The 18,871-nt window shown below is 37.6% G+C and overlaps 1 protein-coding gene across 1 annotated transcript in view; it reads right to left on the reverse strand.

Moving 5' to 3' along the window:
- RAP1GDS1 (RAP1, GTP-GDP dissociation stimulator 1) overlaps positions 1-18,871 on the reverse strand; it is a 70,987-nt gene that overhangs the window by 30,850 nt on the left and 21,266 nt on the right. The window contains exons 3-4 of the mRNA XM_010003189.1: positions 18,137-18,259; positions 11,829-11,954 (exon numbers count right to left, since the gene is read on the reverse strand). Of these exons, the coding sequence (XP_010001491.1) occupies positions 11,829-11,954; positions 18,137-18,259 (249 nt within the window). The remainder of the gene's footprint in view (positions 1-11,828; positions 11,955-18,136; positions 18,260-18,871) is intronic.

The following is an 18,871-nucleotide window of genomic DNA, read 5'->3' on the forward strand; positions in this document are numbered from 1 at the left end:
TAATAGTGTTCTTTCACGATATAGAGCTGTGTCTTCACAACAAAATATCAACAGTTTCAGGCAGTTCTAAAGACTCGTCTTTTACCCAATTTTTAATTGCATTTTCAAATATATTTGTCTGGTTCTTCCATTATTTCAAACTTTTCTCTTTGTCATCTTTAATATTTAAACTACAGCTTATAAGTAATTTGTACTTCAGAAATTATGCTGGTCCTGCAACAATGCACACTGTTATTTCAGTGTGTATATGGTTAATAAACCCACAGGCTGGTAAAAATTAGGTGTCCACAATTTTGGTGATGATGTACTAATACCTAGTTAAATAATGACAAAGTAAAAGCATAGGAAATTATGTTTGGGATAGTGATGTACTGAATGACTATTTGAAAGCTTGACCATTTTTCTCACAAAAAATGTAAGGTATGAACAGCCCATATTACCTTTGCATATCATATATTCTTATAGTGATGTCCACAGGGCCACTGCTTGCCAAACAATTCTTTGCTAAATCTTTGTGGCTGTATCTTCACCATGGAAGGTGAATTTGCTGTTTCACAGTAGAATTTTATATGTGATGATTTTTCTCAGTAGTGGCCCTGTATTGATTTGCAGACTCAAAATGCAAAAAAATAGATTTAACCTTTAAAAAGCACCAGAAATCCCAAGTTACCATGTTGTTACAATGATTATTATATATGTAGGTTACAAAATATGCCAATTTCTCAGACAATCAGCTAGAAAACTATTTTACAACATTTCTTAATAATTATCTTTTGGGCTTAAAATTTAAGATTTGTACTTTGGAATGTTCTAGCTTTGTCTTACAACTGGAAACCTGAATTATTTTTTCTCCAGTTCATGTTCTACGTAAGTTTATTGGTGTATTAATAACTGCATTAATGTAAGTGGCACAACTCAGTGAGGGAAAGGATGATTTATATGTTCAAGGTTCCTGATTTGCATAAACCAAACTGTCAAGATAGTAGCTTCTGGTGACATGAAAAACAATACAGTATTTATTTTTAAATTATTTTATGCTGTAATTGGATGTAATAATCAAATCACCTAAGTGACATACTGTCATTATAGTTTACATGATTCATCTTTATTGCACTTAGCTCCAATTCTCCATTCTTTTTGCCCAAAATGTTGCTTAGGCTAGACTAGCCCATTATGGATAACATTTGTTTTTATTATTTTTTTAAAAGATGAACTAACTTATAGCAGCAAAAGGTGGGGGGCAGGAGGTGAAGAGGTCTTTCTGCAAGTTCTATTTAATTTTAATCTGTTTTTTAATTAGGTCCTCAGTGTTTTTTGTACTGAGACATTTGTCTGTTGCGGCTGCTGCTTATTCTTTCACCTGAAGTAATAATTTTCTGTGATATCAAACTGTCTGCTGCAGACAAAATTATGATATGGCATACAAAAAATTATGACCACATGTGGGGGAAAAAAAAGAGCAGGAGTAGAGCTCCAAAGGAAGAAAGGTCCTGCTTATGTGTTTCCTCTCTTTTTATTAAGTAAATAGAAAGAGAAAACATTCAAAAAACAGGGGAAAAACCTTAGCTGCTGTAGACTATTACCTACCTAGGCATTAGGAAAAACACTGCCACTTACATAAACTGGGAGTTTACGAATTTTTTTCCTGTCTGAACACTGTAAAGACAAAATTTTTAATGCAATGCTGTCATTCAGTTTTAACACTTGACCCTACTTTTGATCTCCAATCAGTTTGTGTCTTTTAAATCACTAGGTTCTTGACCCTGTCAACTCTTTGACTACAACCGTGTTACAGAACACAAAGCAGCATTACATTATTTTTTTTCAAGGAAAGTAAGCTTCATGTAATTGTACAGCACTGTTATTGTTTGCTGCTTTTTCCATGTCTTCTGTGAACTTATCTACAAGGGACAGGACTCAGCAATACTGTATTTTGAGATTCATATTTTAATAATTTGAAAGATATATTTTGGGATTGCTCTGTCTATATTGTACTGATATTTCCTTTCCTTTTATTTAATTCTTTTGGGAATTATAAGACCCTGATCACTACAAGTACAGGGGCTTTTTTTATTTGCTTATTGACTACAACTAATCAATATAGCCTGAACATTTTTGCTTTAAGAAGGAAAAACAACGTTGAATTAGTCATGCTTGCTTCAGAGATAAACAGAACAGTCTTGTAATCAGCTCATCTTAAATTGTTGGCAAATATCCTTAGCCCTAACTCGAGCTGCATTGAGGCTATTGTCTCAGATGTTATTCTTTTAGAAATTATTGTTGAAATAATAAGTATGTAAACACTAAACTAGAAACATTAGCAGAATACTGCATTTTAATAGTGCCTTCAAGGACTGCAAATATGTAGCATTGATCATTTTGGATAAAACTGTTGCCAGGCTAATGACAACTGATGCAGCAGCATATTGGTCCTCTTGTAGAGCTGGTTTATTCTAACACAATTGTAAAATGTATCCAAATGGAGAACTAGGGGTATTTTTTGTAGACTCCTTATAATATGTTCAATGTGTAGAACATGGGATATCAATGCCAACAAACCCTAAACTCCCTCATGAATATCGTATGGATTTCTTTTGTCTACAGAGTCAGGAGTTTGGCAGAATGTTTGAAGGGAATACGTGCCAGTATTGCAATCTCCCTAATGTTATGCTGAGGCAGCAGTCAAATACAAGCTAGATTCAACTCCACAATTTAATTCTAATAAAATTTGCTTATTTATAAAAATTCCTTTTCTGTCAGATCCATATAAGAAAAATCATGTGTTTCTGATTTCAGAGAAAAGAGCAGTGAGGAGTTTACTGGTCAAGACTTTTCAATACTTCACTTCCAGTCAAATCATACTAGTGGACCTGAGATTTCAATGTAACAGCAGTAATGTTTTTATCAACAAGATATAAAATAATACTACTCGCAGTACTGGTAGGTGACTTGTCCTTGGAATCCAGAATATTTCAGTTTCAAAGTGAAGTAATTTCATTACTAAATTTTATTTAAAATAAAGAGGCCAACCAGCATGAAAAAGTTCTACTAGATATATAAAACTCAGGTAAAGGCCCTCAAAGCTGAATGTAGCACTTCCCCCTGCCTTCCCTTCCATATGCAATATGCTTACAGCAGATTCTTCAGTTGATTTTATAACTCTCTGCAACTCCTCAGTAATTCCATTGCAGTCAAACAAATTACTCTAGGTTTATGAGACCATGTCGGAACTGAAGCCAGCCTATGCTTTATTATTTCATACAGCATGAAATAAATAATGGAATCCAATTATACAGTAAAATATCAGGGAGTTTTTCTACATTGGTAAACAGCCATTTATAGCATCTCATGTTATTCACAGAATAAATCTGCATACAGCAACTAATTTAGAATTTTTACTTGCAGACCCTGAGTGCAAAGTTGTGCCTCAGCTTCAGACTCTCCAAGAACAAGAGTGTGAACTGAACGTGGCATGGTCACAGTCTGTTGTAGAACAGGTGCTGTTGAAAGGAGCCTGGCAAGAGGATTTGTATGGTGTGAGAGTGGTATTGCTAGCCGAAGGAGCTGTGGGTTTCCAGCAAAGCAGCCAGAGGAGCAAAGTGTGTAACTTACGGTAATTTGAAGTAGGTTTGGAAAAGCCCAAGAAGCAAAAAATAAAAACAACCCAAGAAAACCTGCCATAAAGCATATCTGCAGATCCTGCTAGACCCTGGGATGAAATAAAATTATTCAGATAAGTGAGAAAGTAACATGCCTCTCTAGGATCTAGGAAAAGCTGGGGTGAATCTTGGATTTGAGGTCAGTGCTATCCTTGCCCTGCCTGGCCTTCGAAAGCCACTCCAAGCAGCAGCATGAGGGCTCTTGAGTGTCCAGCCTGCATGGAGCAGATGACCTGTAAAATATTTTTGTATCTGAAGAGTTGTAGGATACAGCCTGAGAAAGACAATGAAGTGTTTTGTTTTAGGAAATATTTTACTTCATTAGCAGAAGGCAACCCACCAATTTGACCGGAAGGCAACAGCAATGCACTACAACCGCAGAAGAGCCCACACTGAAGAGCCAGAAGGTGCCCAGATGTGGCTGATAAACTGAATAGTCTCAGGTAAGTGAATATTTTTCAGTCAAATATGAATGCTGTTGTAGATAGGGTATCCAAGGCATTCATCCTGATTCCTCCATTCTGTTGGCTGGACAACTACCCAGACACACAGCAGTCTCAGGATCAAGGAAGCTCAAAGACCAACTTTGTTCATACATCACCAATACCTCGTGACATGAATACAGCTTTGTCATTGCTATGGCCAACCATTGTGCCACTGTGTGTAGTTTTACCTAACTCTTTCGCCACCAGCTTTTATCAAATACTACAGCTCCAATTTCCCCTGGTGGGCACTGTCTCTTGATTATATTAGTGTACAAACACTATTACAAAAACCCTTTAACAAGAGTCCTGGTCCCCTGGCTGAAACATTCAAGAGCTTCACTGCATTAAGGGATAGATTATACTAATACAGCTCTTTGGCAACAGTGTCGAAGTTCTTTTTCTGAGAGTTGCACAGTATTCCTTAGATATGAATGCAACAAATGCAACTGAATTTGCGGTTTGCATGTTGTATGTTAACTCTATGCTGTTATCGCACTGTAGGGAAATGCTGTATAGAACCAGTTGCCTGTGCAGCTATCGTGTAAACAACTAAAAGGCTTGGCCCCTGCAATACAGGCATGGTGCACAAGGTGTTGCAAAAATCTACAGAACTGGGTCTAAGGGCACAACAAAATTTTGTTCTGTTATAATTTGAGAAGCTATGATTCTGTAATTGGGAGCAAAAGTTAAAAGGGGAAGAATGATAGCTGCGACCTTAAAAAACTAATTAATAAACACTCCCCAATTACACATAAGCAATGCTTAACAAGATGCTAACAGATTCCTTCTTCTGTTTTCCATGGTAATTCAGCTGATGTTTTCTACCATCGCTGATGTAGTGGCAGTTGGTACTTCTAGTCATATAATGCCTACTTATTTAAGCAAAGCAGAATAAGCTTGACACTTTGACCACATCTAGATACTCAACTAACAAGCTTTGTTTTCTGAGCAGCCTGAAAAGAAACATGTGACAGTGCAGTTATCTCTAAATATGAACAATTTCAGTATCTTAAAAGGCAAAGTGAAAAAAGACATGAAAAGGGAAGTTGAATTGAAAGGAGAAGAGTGAGTTGTGTATCTTGTGTTTTTCACTTATTTTGACTGAAAATTCTAAAAAGTTTTCTTCCTGATGAGAAATTTTTTTTAGTCTTCACAAACATTAGTGGAATTCCGTGGTTTTGCCTTTCCTACTTTGTTTAGCTTTGAAGTACAAAGAAATAGCTCAGTACCTAACAAAAATTTGAGGGTGGCAATAAAATCTAGTGAATAAAGGACTTCTAAGTCTGCTAATAACCTTTGTTAAGGCTCTTGAAACACCTTCCACCTCTTTTATACATATATATATATATATTTAGTTTCCTTGTTGCCTGTGGCTTCTAGCTTGACTGTAAATTAAGCAGATGTCTCTGAGCATATAGGTATATGAGCAATACGCATACTTTACAGACTGTGAATGGAATAAATGCTGGAGGGGGAGACAGTAAGGAATCAGAAAAAAATCTGCTTTGTTACTTGATTTTTAGTTTCTTTGTTACCTGTACTGACATAATTCTGATCTACTTACTCTGTTTATTCAAATAATCTTCCTGGAAAAAAAAATAGGAAGAAGAAAAATATTTACACTGCCAAAACCAAGTAGGACTTACCATACCTACACTCTTTAGAACAACTCTTTAGAAATCAGGCCTCATACTTTCATCTTAAGAGAAGGGGAAAATTGCAGATCTATGGTAATTTGGTTTTGTTTTATTTCTTTTTTTATTTTTTCCCATGTGGGCTTCTGTTAAGTTCTGGCTTAAGTAATTATAATTTTGTCACTTGTTTCTGTAGAGTTAATATTTAGAATGTAAATTTTAAGAAATGAAATAGCCTGGGAAGGAGAATTTTTATTTTTCATATCACCTTTTGAATGTCTCTTCCTGATCCTCTAGAAGATTTCCTCATAATTTTGATTCCATTTAGGCCAGCTATAAAATAAGTCCATTAGAATCATATTTAACAGCTTCCTAAGAACATTAATGATTAATTGCTGATGAGTACTAAATATTACTATGAAAGTAAGTGTTGGCATGCCTGTGGTATGCTTAGTTTCTAGATGAGGCAATACTTGTGCTGAAGAGGCTTGAAAAAAAATACTGCATTATTAAGGACTTTTAACTTCAAAATGCTATAGTTTTCTAAGACTCTGACATGCCTTTAGAGATGAGAGGTCTAAAGGTAAAACACTATTACCACACAATTAAAAACTGAGATTTTTAATTCTCTGTAAGCTGTTTTAAACAATCAATTTTCAAGCAAAAAGTTAAAGCCTCTGGTATCAATTTCATAACATTACTAGGAAACAGCTTAGTAGGTGGCATTTGTATTTGGTAGGATCTACTACAATGAAGAGTGAAAGACTGTGGTAAGGAGCTGTCTGGCTGCATGAATCAGGGTGACCTTCAAAAAATAATTAGCCAGTAGTGTGCCATCATCAACACCAGTTGTGTTCTAGGATTCTCCTGGTTTTCCATATGGTACTGAATAAGGTTATGCTATTTTTTGAAGAAAACTAGATTTTACTACTTTCCAGTATGTTGAATTCTTAAGTGTCTGTTTTTCTGCTTTAGATCCTGAAATTAACTTTACCTCCTGAGAAGAGATGTATGTAGCTAGACAATTGAGTAGTTTCCAATTTCTGTTCTTGGCCTTTCTTAGCAGATCTCTGCAAAGAGGTCTGTACATCCTTATACAATGGGCAGCTGAGTTTATAGATTTATAGCACGTGTAAGACCTCTTTAGCAGGGGGTGGTATAATGTTCATGGACTGGTGTCAAGGGTCTGTGTGAAAGGCCACACTGCTGAAATTCAGGACAGAGTCTTGCCATCAATACAAATAAGACTGCATAGATAACAAAGAAGTGTTCATCTTAGGAAATGAGAAAAGCATCCAGTAAATTTCCTGCAGAAATAGGTGGATAAGGAGCTGTCAGAGGAAAGCCTTTATGGAATGAGTTGGCACTTTTGGTTTCTTCCCAATTCTGCAGCTGTTTATACATCACAAAGTATGGTTGGTGGGAACATATACCCAGGCTGGTGGTTTCATGAAGTAACAAGGTTGTGGATGGGTGCAAGAGCTTTGAGATTCCTCAAGGAGGTCTCTGGACACTGCTGTTAATATGGATATTATGGAGGGGCAGAGTGGGAGATTTTTCATTTCCCTTACAAGATACATGAAGAGCTCATTTCCCTTTGATAGCTTTCAGAATATGTGGATGCTCTAAACAGCAAGAAGGAATTATTTTTCTAATGGGTAAGAGTCTAATCTCATGTGAAATAAATCAGAATGACTCCCTCTAGTCTGTATGGCTACTGAATCAGCCTCTAAATATCCTAGCCTTTTACTTCCTTTGGTAATTATCATTGTTACAGTATAATTACAGTAGCTTCTATATTGTGCTCAATGCTCTATGCACAGGAAAATAGTTTGTCAGTCAGTTCAAAATGGGAGCACGTAACAAATTACCTGTGGAAAGATCACTGAGATTAAGATGGCATGTGCCTCAAACTTAATTATAAAAAATATTCTGAGACTATTACCTGCTAAGAAAATAGTATCTGCATTGGTGTGGGGGGTGTCAGAGCAGTATAGAGACCTGGCTACTGACAGGTTTTTTTTCTTTCTCTTGCGTTTTCATGTGGATCTTGAAAGAAGGCAGGCCTAACTTGAAAACTGTGGTCTGGGTCTCTGTGTCCCCCAAGCATTCAATCTGTCACAGGATTCAAGTTGCCAGAGTGTTCCCAATCTATTGGGAAATAAACCAGCAGAGAGAGCTGAGGTGCATGCTGGCCATCAGGCTGTTAATTACATGATCACAAGCTGTAATTTGGGTAATGCTGTTCTTTAACTTACTATCCCAACTGCCAGAGCTGATGGTATCACATCAGCTTTAGCTTTCATCTACAGCAGAATTAACCATTCTGCTCTGACTTAAGACAATGCTTTTTGTAGCATGAACCATGTTATGTTAAACATAACCTTTCCCAAACAATGGAGATGAGATCTTCTCATTGCACATGGAACCAAAGTGCAGTGGGAACTTAGAAATGAGTCCTGGAGTTATGCCCTGTTAGTCTGTAACATCTGTGTATCTGTAATAGCCCTAAATGAACAAATTTTGTAAAGAAACAGCACTAGGGAGAATTGTGGGATGGGGAGGGGGCTGGAAAGTTAGAGAGTAGAAAAGTAGCTAGTAGTAGCTAGTTTGATTGATTCATGGATGAAGAGTGGTGACGCAGCTAGAAGGATAGGTCTTATGCTCTGACTGGACAATAGCTAAGAATTTAGCTTTAATTATAACTGGCAGTTAAACGGAATGACTGGGCTATGAGCTTTGCATCTAGTAATATAGTTCAGACAAAATCATTTCCCTGAGTGAGGCTGAGGAATCCATCATCTGAGGATATGGAAGTGCAAGCAGCTGTACTTTGTACAGGCTGTAGATACAGTGGAGGAGAAAGCAGGAGCGAGATGAGAGATCACATCTCCGTTCCTTTCCTTTCCACTTCCTTTTTTGATGAAAATTTGGAGGCTGAGGTGTATGTGGTGCTCAATACATAAAGCATGTAGAACAATTACAGGTTGTACAGGAACATGCAGTAATGTATCTGTTCCAGTAAAACAGCACCGAACAGTCTGCACACTGTGATTAGTTGAATTCACTGCTTCTGACTTAAAATCATTTTGGCTGCCTCAATTATTTCTTTCATCTCTGCATACAAGAGGAAGTTTGGGAGACTACAAGCCTCATCATAACTAACGTAGGTCCTTCTACTCTGCTTTGCAATGATATTTGCCTGGATTCCTTATGTTCAGAGACTCACATAAAGCAGAATGCTTTACAACATAAATACTTTAAAAAGGATCTCTCAAGGCTGTTTGGGATAAATTTGGCCTATTTTTTCCTCTTTAAACTACTTACAAAATGCATTTAATTGTCTGTATTTTCTTCCATGTTCAAACACGTGATTCAGTACTATTTTAGTGGGCTAACACTGACAAGTACCCAGACAACAACACTATGCATGTGTACCTCAAACTTAACAGAGAAGAAAATCTGTCAGTAAGTCAACTGGTTTTCATTTCATGTTTTTGTGAGATCAATCTGTTCAGTAAGGTCTCTGACCAGCAGAGTTTAATTCCCCTTTTACCTTGTGGAAGGTATTAAACCTCTTTCATCACTGGGACTTGAGTTACCTTTCTGCACCAGCTGCCTTCCAGGAGTAGCTCCTCCTGGACTTAGTGGAAATGGTCTTGCCTTATGCAGCAACTGTGAGGTCTGTGAACTCTGAGAAACCACTGTCATTTTCATTTAATCAAGAAAAAAATTCAGGCAATCCTTCTCCCCTGCAAGGCCACTTTTAAAGGGCCTTCCTTGTAGGAAAAGCCCACAACTTCTATTGTTCTATTTGTCTCAAAACCAGAGAACTGATCACACATGCTGTCACTAAACAAAGTGCTGCATGCTTGCTGGGAGAAAATACAGGATAGCTTAAGCTTTCAGTAAATAAAAATGTTGCTATGAGCCATTTGGCTTGATTTCCTAATTTCAGCCTAACATTGATTTAGGAGTCACAGACATTCCTCATTATTGCATGTTACAATTACATGGGCAGCAGAAGTAAAAAAATGCTCATGTATAGGATAAAATATAGTTACTGATGACAGCAGTACAAACTCCTTATAAAAGTCCCAATTATCAGAAGGGCAGCAGCTGCTTTTGTCTCAACTGAAAAGAGAGAGAGTGCCAATATGTAACAGCATTTTTTTTTATTAGAACAATTGGCCTCTACACCTTGTCTTTATTATACGACAAAGATCTTTGTTAGGGCAAATTAATAGTCATAAGTGAAAATATATTAGATTTTACAGTGATTAGAATATGTTAAGAATTTGTCCTAAATAAGAATTCTAAGAATTCTTATTGTGCATAACTAAACAATAATTACACATTAAGATAACATACAAAATAAAGTTGCAGAGTGGATGTGATAAATAAGCACTGTAAATAGCCTCTTCCACTCAAATCCAATATACTAACCTTGATTTATGTGACATTTGATTACATTTTATTCATGAGTCTTATTCAAATACAGAGGGAAGGTAGTGACTCTCACAGGAGCACAGCAAGACATGGCATACCAAACACATCACTGCCTACTGTAGATTTTATTAGTGCCAGCTTTGCTCCACAGAAGGGCAACAGAAGGCATGTAATACAGCTTTTCTGCACTGTGAAATCCAGCAGAAATCCACAATACCTGATACTACAAAACCATTTTTGTGTGTACTTCTTGTATTTCATGAAAAAATGTAGGTTGAACAACGACACGAACAACTACATGTATTTTACTTCTATGAAATAAACCAGTGCCACAAGGAGTGGGCTCTGTATCACCTATGACCCTGAAATAAAATACAGTAAGTCATGTTATAGAAAGCTCAACAGCTTCTACTTGAAGTTTCCACAGGGAAGCAGCTGTTCGGTAGATTGGTCACCTTAAAGAAAGTCCTAAATAAAAGAATTATACATTAACATCCTCAAGCAGTAGTTGTCTGTAAATGGAAATGCCAGCACAGAGAATCTGCTTAACTTCCCTGAGGTCAAAGGCAAGGTAATTTAAACCATTATAAAATGTAAATTTCCAAACTAGGATGAAATAAGTAGCAAGGGTAAAGGCTAATAATTATCCAGGTTTTTTCAACACACAGTATTTGGAACAGCAAAACTTTTAGCAAATGCAACATATAATACTAAGAAAACTTCTTGCCATATGAAACAAAGCACTGAATCTCAAGATAAGAAAATGCTTTTACAATTTTATCTCACTTCCCATCTGCAGACATCCATAGGCTTCTCATTTCTTGATGTGCAAAGAAAGATGCTCCTGGTTTCTCTGCTTCTGTACCATATTTATCATGCAGTGGCTTTTATAAAAATATTTAAAGCAAGGGATAATGAGGTTGTGTTTCAAAACGCAAAACCATTGGTTTAGTTTTGCAAATGACATATCCATGCATGTCATCAGCACATGGAGTCACAACTGCATTTCAAAACTTCATTGCTTGGCATTGCAAAATGTATTGCGCTAAAAAAACCTCACCCACTCCCCCCCTGCCTCCCCTCACTTTAACCTCTGACTACCAAAAATAACGTCATAGTGGAGTGATTGATTAGCCACATAAGAATTCTGAGAATCAGCAACATAGCTCAGGGATCATGTCAGGCACATATGTACCTCTGCACACCTTTGAGACTGACAGATTATGAATATTCCCTTCTGAGTCTATCCTTTCTGAAACATTCTGTTTGAGGAAAAATTAACTACTAAGGCCTCTGTATATGTAGCACCTGCTCTTTAAAAACCTAGCTCATTATGCTTAAAAAGCCCAAATCCATGATCACAAATAGTTTCTATTCTTATATACAATTGTATCACAACATTTAAACAGGTTTTTTCATTCTGTCACAGAAGCATAATGCAAGTGTGACATTCAATTGTCCCATACAATGAGAAGAGTCATGTGGTAAATAAAAATCAAGACAAGGAAAATTACCCCCCCAGAACACAAGGTACAGAACACCAAAACATTCCCCCTCTCTTACAAGAGCACCTACAAAATATGGCATGTTTCAACACTCACGGCTATCGTAGCATATATTGCCCAGGGCACGTCCTGTCTGAAGCAACACTTCCTGGTCTTTGCAGTTTAACAGCTGCACCAAAGGAGGGATCAAGGCAGCATCCACACATGCATTCCGCATGAATTCTGCAAACAATGGAAGGCCTGTTAAAGGAAACTGGCTACTTTCAGTTTCATCCATTCTAGTTACACTGGTGTGGCAACTGGGCCTTTTGTGAGAAAAAACATAGGCATGAACAAACAATGTCAGTTCTTATGCATGTTTCTAGAGAATGAGCCCAAGTCAGCATTTGGGGTTGCATTCTTTCCATTATCTGTTAATTTAGAAGGAATTACGAGTATGTAATTGACTTCCATGGCAACTAATTTAACAGCGCTCAGGCTGAGCATGTTTGTATCATCACAAAGAAGTGCTGAAAAGAATAGTGAGTTCATAACCTTCTTCTCCACCCCAACAAATTCAACATGAATTAAAATTACTAAATAACACAAAAGATGACCTAAACTAGTATTCATACTCCAAAATAAGCTGCATTTTTTAACTCTCTATTCCCTTATTTAGAACTCCTAAAAAGCTTTTGCTTTAGTTAAAAAAGAAAAGAAAAAGAATTAAAGCTAAGTAACAGGCTTAGGTAGGAAGGTAAGGAAAATACAAAGAATGAGTAATACAAGAATGATCATGTGAGCTCAACGGCCTGTACCTTTCTCTAGTCTAACTGATTCCCATTGTGGGAGGAAAGCTAGAGGACCTGTCTTCTGGGAAGCTCTCTTGTCTCTCTCTCCTTCCTTCCTTCCATGTCTCCAAGTCACAGAGAACCAAAGCATCATTTTATATCCATCTAAGTCATAAAGAATTATACTGGAGTCAGCAAGATAAAGGACTGGTTTCCAGAAGGAACTCCAGTTAGGCAGGCATCGTGCTGCATGTTTTACAAGGGACATTTGTTCTGGTTTGAGCCAGGATGAAGCCAATTTTCCTTTTACTGATTTTTTTTTTTTCCCCTTCAGTAAGCCTTCTTTTAACTAGTAGCAGAGTGTTCCAACTAAGACTGGTAACAGTGGAATGTTTACTCTGCCAGCTCAGACAATACAGGGAGATCTATGATTCCCTGTAGGAGGCTGAGTTAGACAGACAGCAAAACTGGCCAGAGATATTCCATTCCATATATCTACATAAGCTCAGAGGAAGGTCAGAGATCACAGAAGACAACTTGCTTCCTGCTTCTTCTTCCCTTCTCTTCTGTCTATGGCTGGTGTCTGGGGAGGACTCCATCCATCCATCACCATTGACCCCCAGGCTTGAGCTCTCCTGACCCTCATCACTCTCCGCTTTCTCCAGTAGCTTCGGGATTCTTTGGGACTATTCGTGGCTCAGGAGATGCTGTGGGAGTTGCTGGGGGTAGGGGAGGAGAGAGGCTTTTGCACATATCTGAACATATTTGTATATAGTTGTATATATTTTCTTATATCATTAGTGTTTATTTAAAGCTGTGTAGTTTAGTTTTCAATCCAGGCAAGTCTCTCTCTTTTTCTCTTTCTCCTTTCCTACCTGGGTGGGAGGAGGAGGGGATCGAGAGTAGTGTTGTCAATCCTGAGGCAAATGGTGACAACAATTTATTGGTGCCCAACGTGGGGCTTGATTTTAAGCCCAGAATATACATTTTCATGAATTGGGAGTGTTTAAAACTCCATCTCTGATGGGAGGAATCCCTCAGATAGCAATAGGCAACAGTTCTGCTGAATTTCATGACGGATTAGAAACTGAACAGACACTTTCTGCTATGAATCTACTGGACCTTTTTCCAAACGCAACTGTACATGTGGTGTGCAGCCGAGAGCATTCTGATCTGTGTAGCTGCTCTTGTTATTGTTTCATGGTTTATCAACAGAGCTGTAGCCATAATCAACTGTATAATTACCAGCCTAGTGATCCTAGGGGTTATGATACTGATCTTTATGGGGGCACTGTATGTGTACAGTTACCGTACAAATCCTAACGTGAACGGAACGGTCCATGTTGGCAATAGCAGTAGCAGGTTCAATTTTATCTCTCCATTTTTCTATCAAGCTGAGTCTCCTAGCTCTTCATCTGAATAGCATTGTTGCAGTAGGTATGCTTCTGCTCAATGTTTATAATGTACCGTGGTTACGTAAGGTGAGGTGTTGCTCCACTCGCTGCCACTCCCCCACAGGCAATGCTGATGCCACCTGTGATGCTGCCAACACCACTGCTGCTGAGACTACCACGTACTACCACAAAAACAGCTGCTTCTAGAAGTGCTGCTACAAAAACAGCTGCTTCTACAAAGATAAAGTCCACTCCCTTTTGAATCAAACTAGTTAATCCTGTGACCAGGAGCAAGGCAAAGGCAAAACGCTCCTCCCTTTTTACCCGCTCCCGTCTGAGACATCCAGAGTTTCTTCAGGCAATGATAGAGCCTGTGTTAATATAAGGTATGGAATAAGGGGTGGAACTTCCCAGGTAGGGAAGAGGAGGGGATTGAGAGCATTGTTATGGAACCTGAGTCAAATGGTGACATTTACAGAAGAAACAACCTGATACACCAGTAGTATTACTTAATAGTTCATTACAGAGCACCCTTCAGAGATGTAGCATTGTAATAGGCATAAGCTGAATAAGTTTTTGATTTGTTGTGAATTGCAAATTATGTCTTTCCTGATTCTAGAATATATTGGATCTTCCAAAACTGATTTACCTTTGTGTTACTTAGTCATTTATAAGACATAATGAACCAGGATGTACAATCCCCTTAAAAAGAGATGACAGTTTTTCTGCTTCTGGATCAACGGAACCCCTTATGCCAATAACTCAAAGATTTACAATGCTTGAAATACAAATACATAATCTTAAATACTCCCTTTGTTGCACCTATTACAATGTTCTTTGATGTTTCTGTAGCTACAACATCTTGTATCTTTTGTAGCTAATCCTGCAGTGTTATTTTAGCTAAAGAAATAATGGTCATAGAGGTAAGCAATCCTCATGTGATGATAAACTTTGCTATATCAACGAGCAGATAACGTAGAATCAGCAGTATCTATACACTTGCACAGGTCCAACAGCAGATAGTGGCACAACTGACCCACCTTCTTAAGATACTGTAAAATTTAAAAACTGCAGACAGGTGCTATACTGTGATAAATGGTGGTGGTACCCATTGTAATGGACAGAACAAATATACGATACATCTGGTTTAAAACTGGTGTTGTCATGTCTTTATAACTTTTTAAGCCTTTCTTTATCATCCTCTTTCATCTTCATCTCAGCATCTATTTAATAAATGTATGTATATCCCTCTTTCTCCTCTCTCCCCTCAGACTCTTCTTCTCTTATTTGCCCAAATTTATTTTTTTATTTCTCAGCTTCACCCTGCATCACTTTCTTTCACACCCACTAATTTACTATTGTGTCTACATCATCAAAGTCAAATTTGTTTCTTTTCTCCTAGACTGTGACAGGAAATGGAACTTGTTATCTCCTAAAAGACTGAGAGGTCTCAGTCTGTTCTAGGTTTAGATTCTTACTCATGTGGTGAAAAGGAGTATGAAACACTTCATCAACCCTCCCTCCATTTGGAGAAGGCAGAAGCTTTCACTCTCCCATTGAGTAAGAAAATATTTGGGCAATGTGCTGAGCAAATTTGTATCTATCAAGGTCAGGTATGGGCAAGAAGTAAAATAAATGTTGCTGTATACAGCAAAACAGATCTGTGGGACAGCAACAAAAATGTGGTAAATGCAACTGTATTTACAGGTGATACGATACAAAAATAACAGAAGAAAGAGATGATAAAGAATAGTCGTTTAGAAGGTTTCCACTGACCTGGTGGAGAAATGAAGCAGATCCTTTGAAGGAAACAGTGAAGAATGACTTAAGAAGTCAGGAGGAAAACCAATGAGGACAGAGTACCATAAACCAAAGGAGGACAAGTTTTCAAAAAAGAAATATGTTGTTGTGTTACACATTGTGAAGATGGTACTCTTATTCCTACACCTGGCAAAGAAGGGGAGACTGAAGACCTAAGATGAGCATTTAAAAGGTTCACAGTAGGGAGAGAAACTCCACTTAGCAAGTCCACCTGAGCCTTTGGTATGCTCACAGTTGAAACAGAAATGGTTGTAGCTGGAGAGACAAGAGTAACTAAACGGAGTTTTGTGTGTTTGGATATTTTAAATGGGAGAGACTAACATAAGCTCATGTTGGGTGAAGGAAGAGTCATATGAGCTGGAGAGGTGAAACAGAGCAAGAGGACAAAAACGCAAAAAGGAGAAGATGAAACATGACAAAATGGCTGAGGCACATAGGAATTTGATGTGACCAGATGTGTGTGTGAGTGTGTGGGTAGGACCAGATGAGGGGAACAGGAAAGGAAAAGAAATGGGGAAAAAGAAAAATATGTTGTTTTGTTAGCAAAGCTCAGAGTCAGAAGCACTACTCCAAGCCAGTGCTGCATGGAATAACCACAGGGGAATCAGTACAACTGCCAGGGTTTAATGCCTAGTATCTGTAGGATGTTGATAACACAGATTCCTCAAAGTACCCTGAAGCTTGTTGAAAAAAAAGTGCAAGATAAGCATGAAATGCTTGTATTCTTATATAAAAGGACAAAGAAAATAACAGAATTCAAATGAGGTGTTCCCTGCTATCTTGCTTAAGCAACTATTTCAACAGCGCTGGTATGCAAAGAGAAACATGCAGCTCATCTCTGTCCTGAAGGCACTGGGAACCTTAAATAAATTCTGAACACCTTCACTTTAACCTTGGCTGCCAGATGCTACACCTGCTAATAACGCTAAGAAAAATACACGGGCTATTTTGTATGATGAACGAGGTAAAATGCCAGCTCTTCTAAAGAGTGTGCTCTGTAACAGCAATTTAAAAGCTGGCAGGGAAAGAATATATTAGAAACTATGCAGAGATTTAATGCATTCATTTTGATTTGAAAGACAGTGGCTAAAATACTCTGTAAGAGAATCTTCCAGGAAACAATGCACAGTGATCAGTGAAGCTACTGTGAACTTTGTTTTTACTTTTTAACTTTCCCCTTTCTGAGGTAGGAGCTAAAAGAACTAACTGTGAAGGACACACAGTTGACTGCAATATTCTGAATATACTTATGAATTTATTAATTACAGAAAAAGCATGTGACATATTGCATGTATTTCTATAATTCTGAAACATTTCTAAGTTTAAATTTCTATGTTTACATTTTTACTATTTTAGATAAATTATTTTAAAACTTATAAGCTAACAAAGTACATCTTCTCTTGTTAATGTTCCTTCTGAATATCCATATATAGCATTGTCTCAAAATCAGTGAACTGGGTGGAGGAGGTCACATAGGGGCTACCACTAAGAAGCTGTAGTATTGTGATTCTAAAGGGAAGGTGGAAAGGGAATGTGGAAATAGTTAGCCATAATGTAGCCCCTTCTACAGAGGGAGAGAGATGTGGCTGCCAGGCCTGCATACAGACAACAGTTAAGAGGCAGCCTACATTTCTCTGCCTGGCCTTGGGCTAGAAATGTGCAAAAGGCAATCTGTGCGTCTTTGACTGGGACAGCAAGTCAAGGAGTGACCACAAACCTCCTCTACACCCACCACAGGGCCTGTCTGCAGATATAAGGCCATTTTCCAGAGCTCAAGGTGTGCAGTGTATTGAGTGAGCTTTAAGAGAATTCTTCCTAAAGAAAAACAAAATTATAGTTTTAGAGTATCTCCTACATTATATGACTTTGTATATAATAATACCAAAATGGACACCTGATTCTGATATTTGGGATCTCGAGCTCTTACTCTTAACACATAAAATGTAGGAGTCAGTGATTTTCATGAGGTATTAATGGCCTAATAATGGTAATAATATTATCACAAATCTCAAAACAAACAAACAAAAATTTACCATTCCTTAACCACTTGTGTACGTACTGCTGTTGTAACTAAATGAACTATGTGTAGCTGGATGCAGGAATGATGCACATCTTTTTTATCTATATGCACTTCATAGAGCCAGTGGTGTGCTACTTCTGCCCAATAAATTATACTATTGATTGTCTTAAAAACTAAATAGCACAAAAATAAGGACTAAAAAATTTCCAGCAGCCAAATGCTGTTTTGAGTATATTAAAAAGTAGAGAAACAAAATTTGACAAAACAAAAAGAGTGAAAGGGAGGGATATGAAAGTGTCTAATCTACAAAATGAAAACATAAATGAAGTAAAACATACTGACAAGTGAGGTGAAAAACTGAAGATGTTCCAGCAGAAAAGTTCTTGTAGAAAACCTCACCATTTCTGGCTACTTCTGCTATGATGTTAGCTACTTTTGCTGTGCAGGAAGATTGTGGCGTCAACAGACTTGCGAACACCTGAAGAACTCCACTTTTCTGGATTTTTTCACTTGTCTCCATATCTGAAAAACACATCACAGAAAAATGACTTGTGCATCAGCCTGCTTTGGGGAAGAAAAGAAAGAAAAGCAAAAAAGAAGTTAAATCTTCTCAGAGGTAATTATTCAAGTATGCATTTTCCCATATAAGAAGCCAACTGCTATTTCAGTGATTGTATTTATATTATATGATGTGTTCACAGAACTTAGTACTTTGCCATTCCTCATGAATTGATCTTTGTAAGTTGAGTCTGTGTTATGTAAGTAACAAGTAAGTAAATGTGTTAAATAAGTAAATACATTATGCAAGTAAATACAGATACATACTCATGTATTCATAGGGAAACTACTGGAGAGACTGGTCAAACGACTAAAGGTCATGGAGTAGTATGCAGCATCCTAAAATAATATGTAAAAGTCAAGTGATGAATTATTGGAAACATTTCAGGAATGGTGGAGAAAAGTCCTGACAGCTAAAAGGACAGCTTAGGGCAGTGTAGGAGTCAGAAACTGGAGAAGAGCTAAGCAGATCCTGGACTAGACTCTTACATTCAGCTTGAATATCTTCTTTGTTACTTTGCTAAGCCACAGTAGCTCCAGGATACATGCAGTAGAAGGGAAAGGGAAAAATAACAC

The sequence above is a fragment of the Chaetura pelagica genome, unplaced genomic scaffold (genome assembly GCF_000747805.2).
Source record: "Chaetura pelagica isolate M959 unplaced genomic scaffold, ChaPel_1.0 scaffold188, whole genome shotgun sequence".
In the NCBI taxonomy this organism is placed as follows: Eukaryota; Metazoa; Chordata; class Aves; order Apodiformes; family Apodidae; genus Chaetura; species Chaetura pelagica.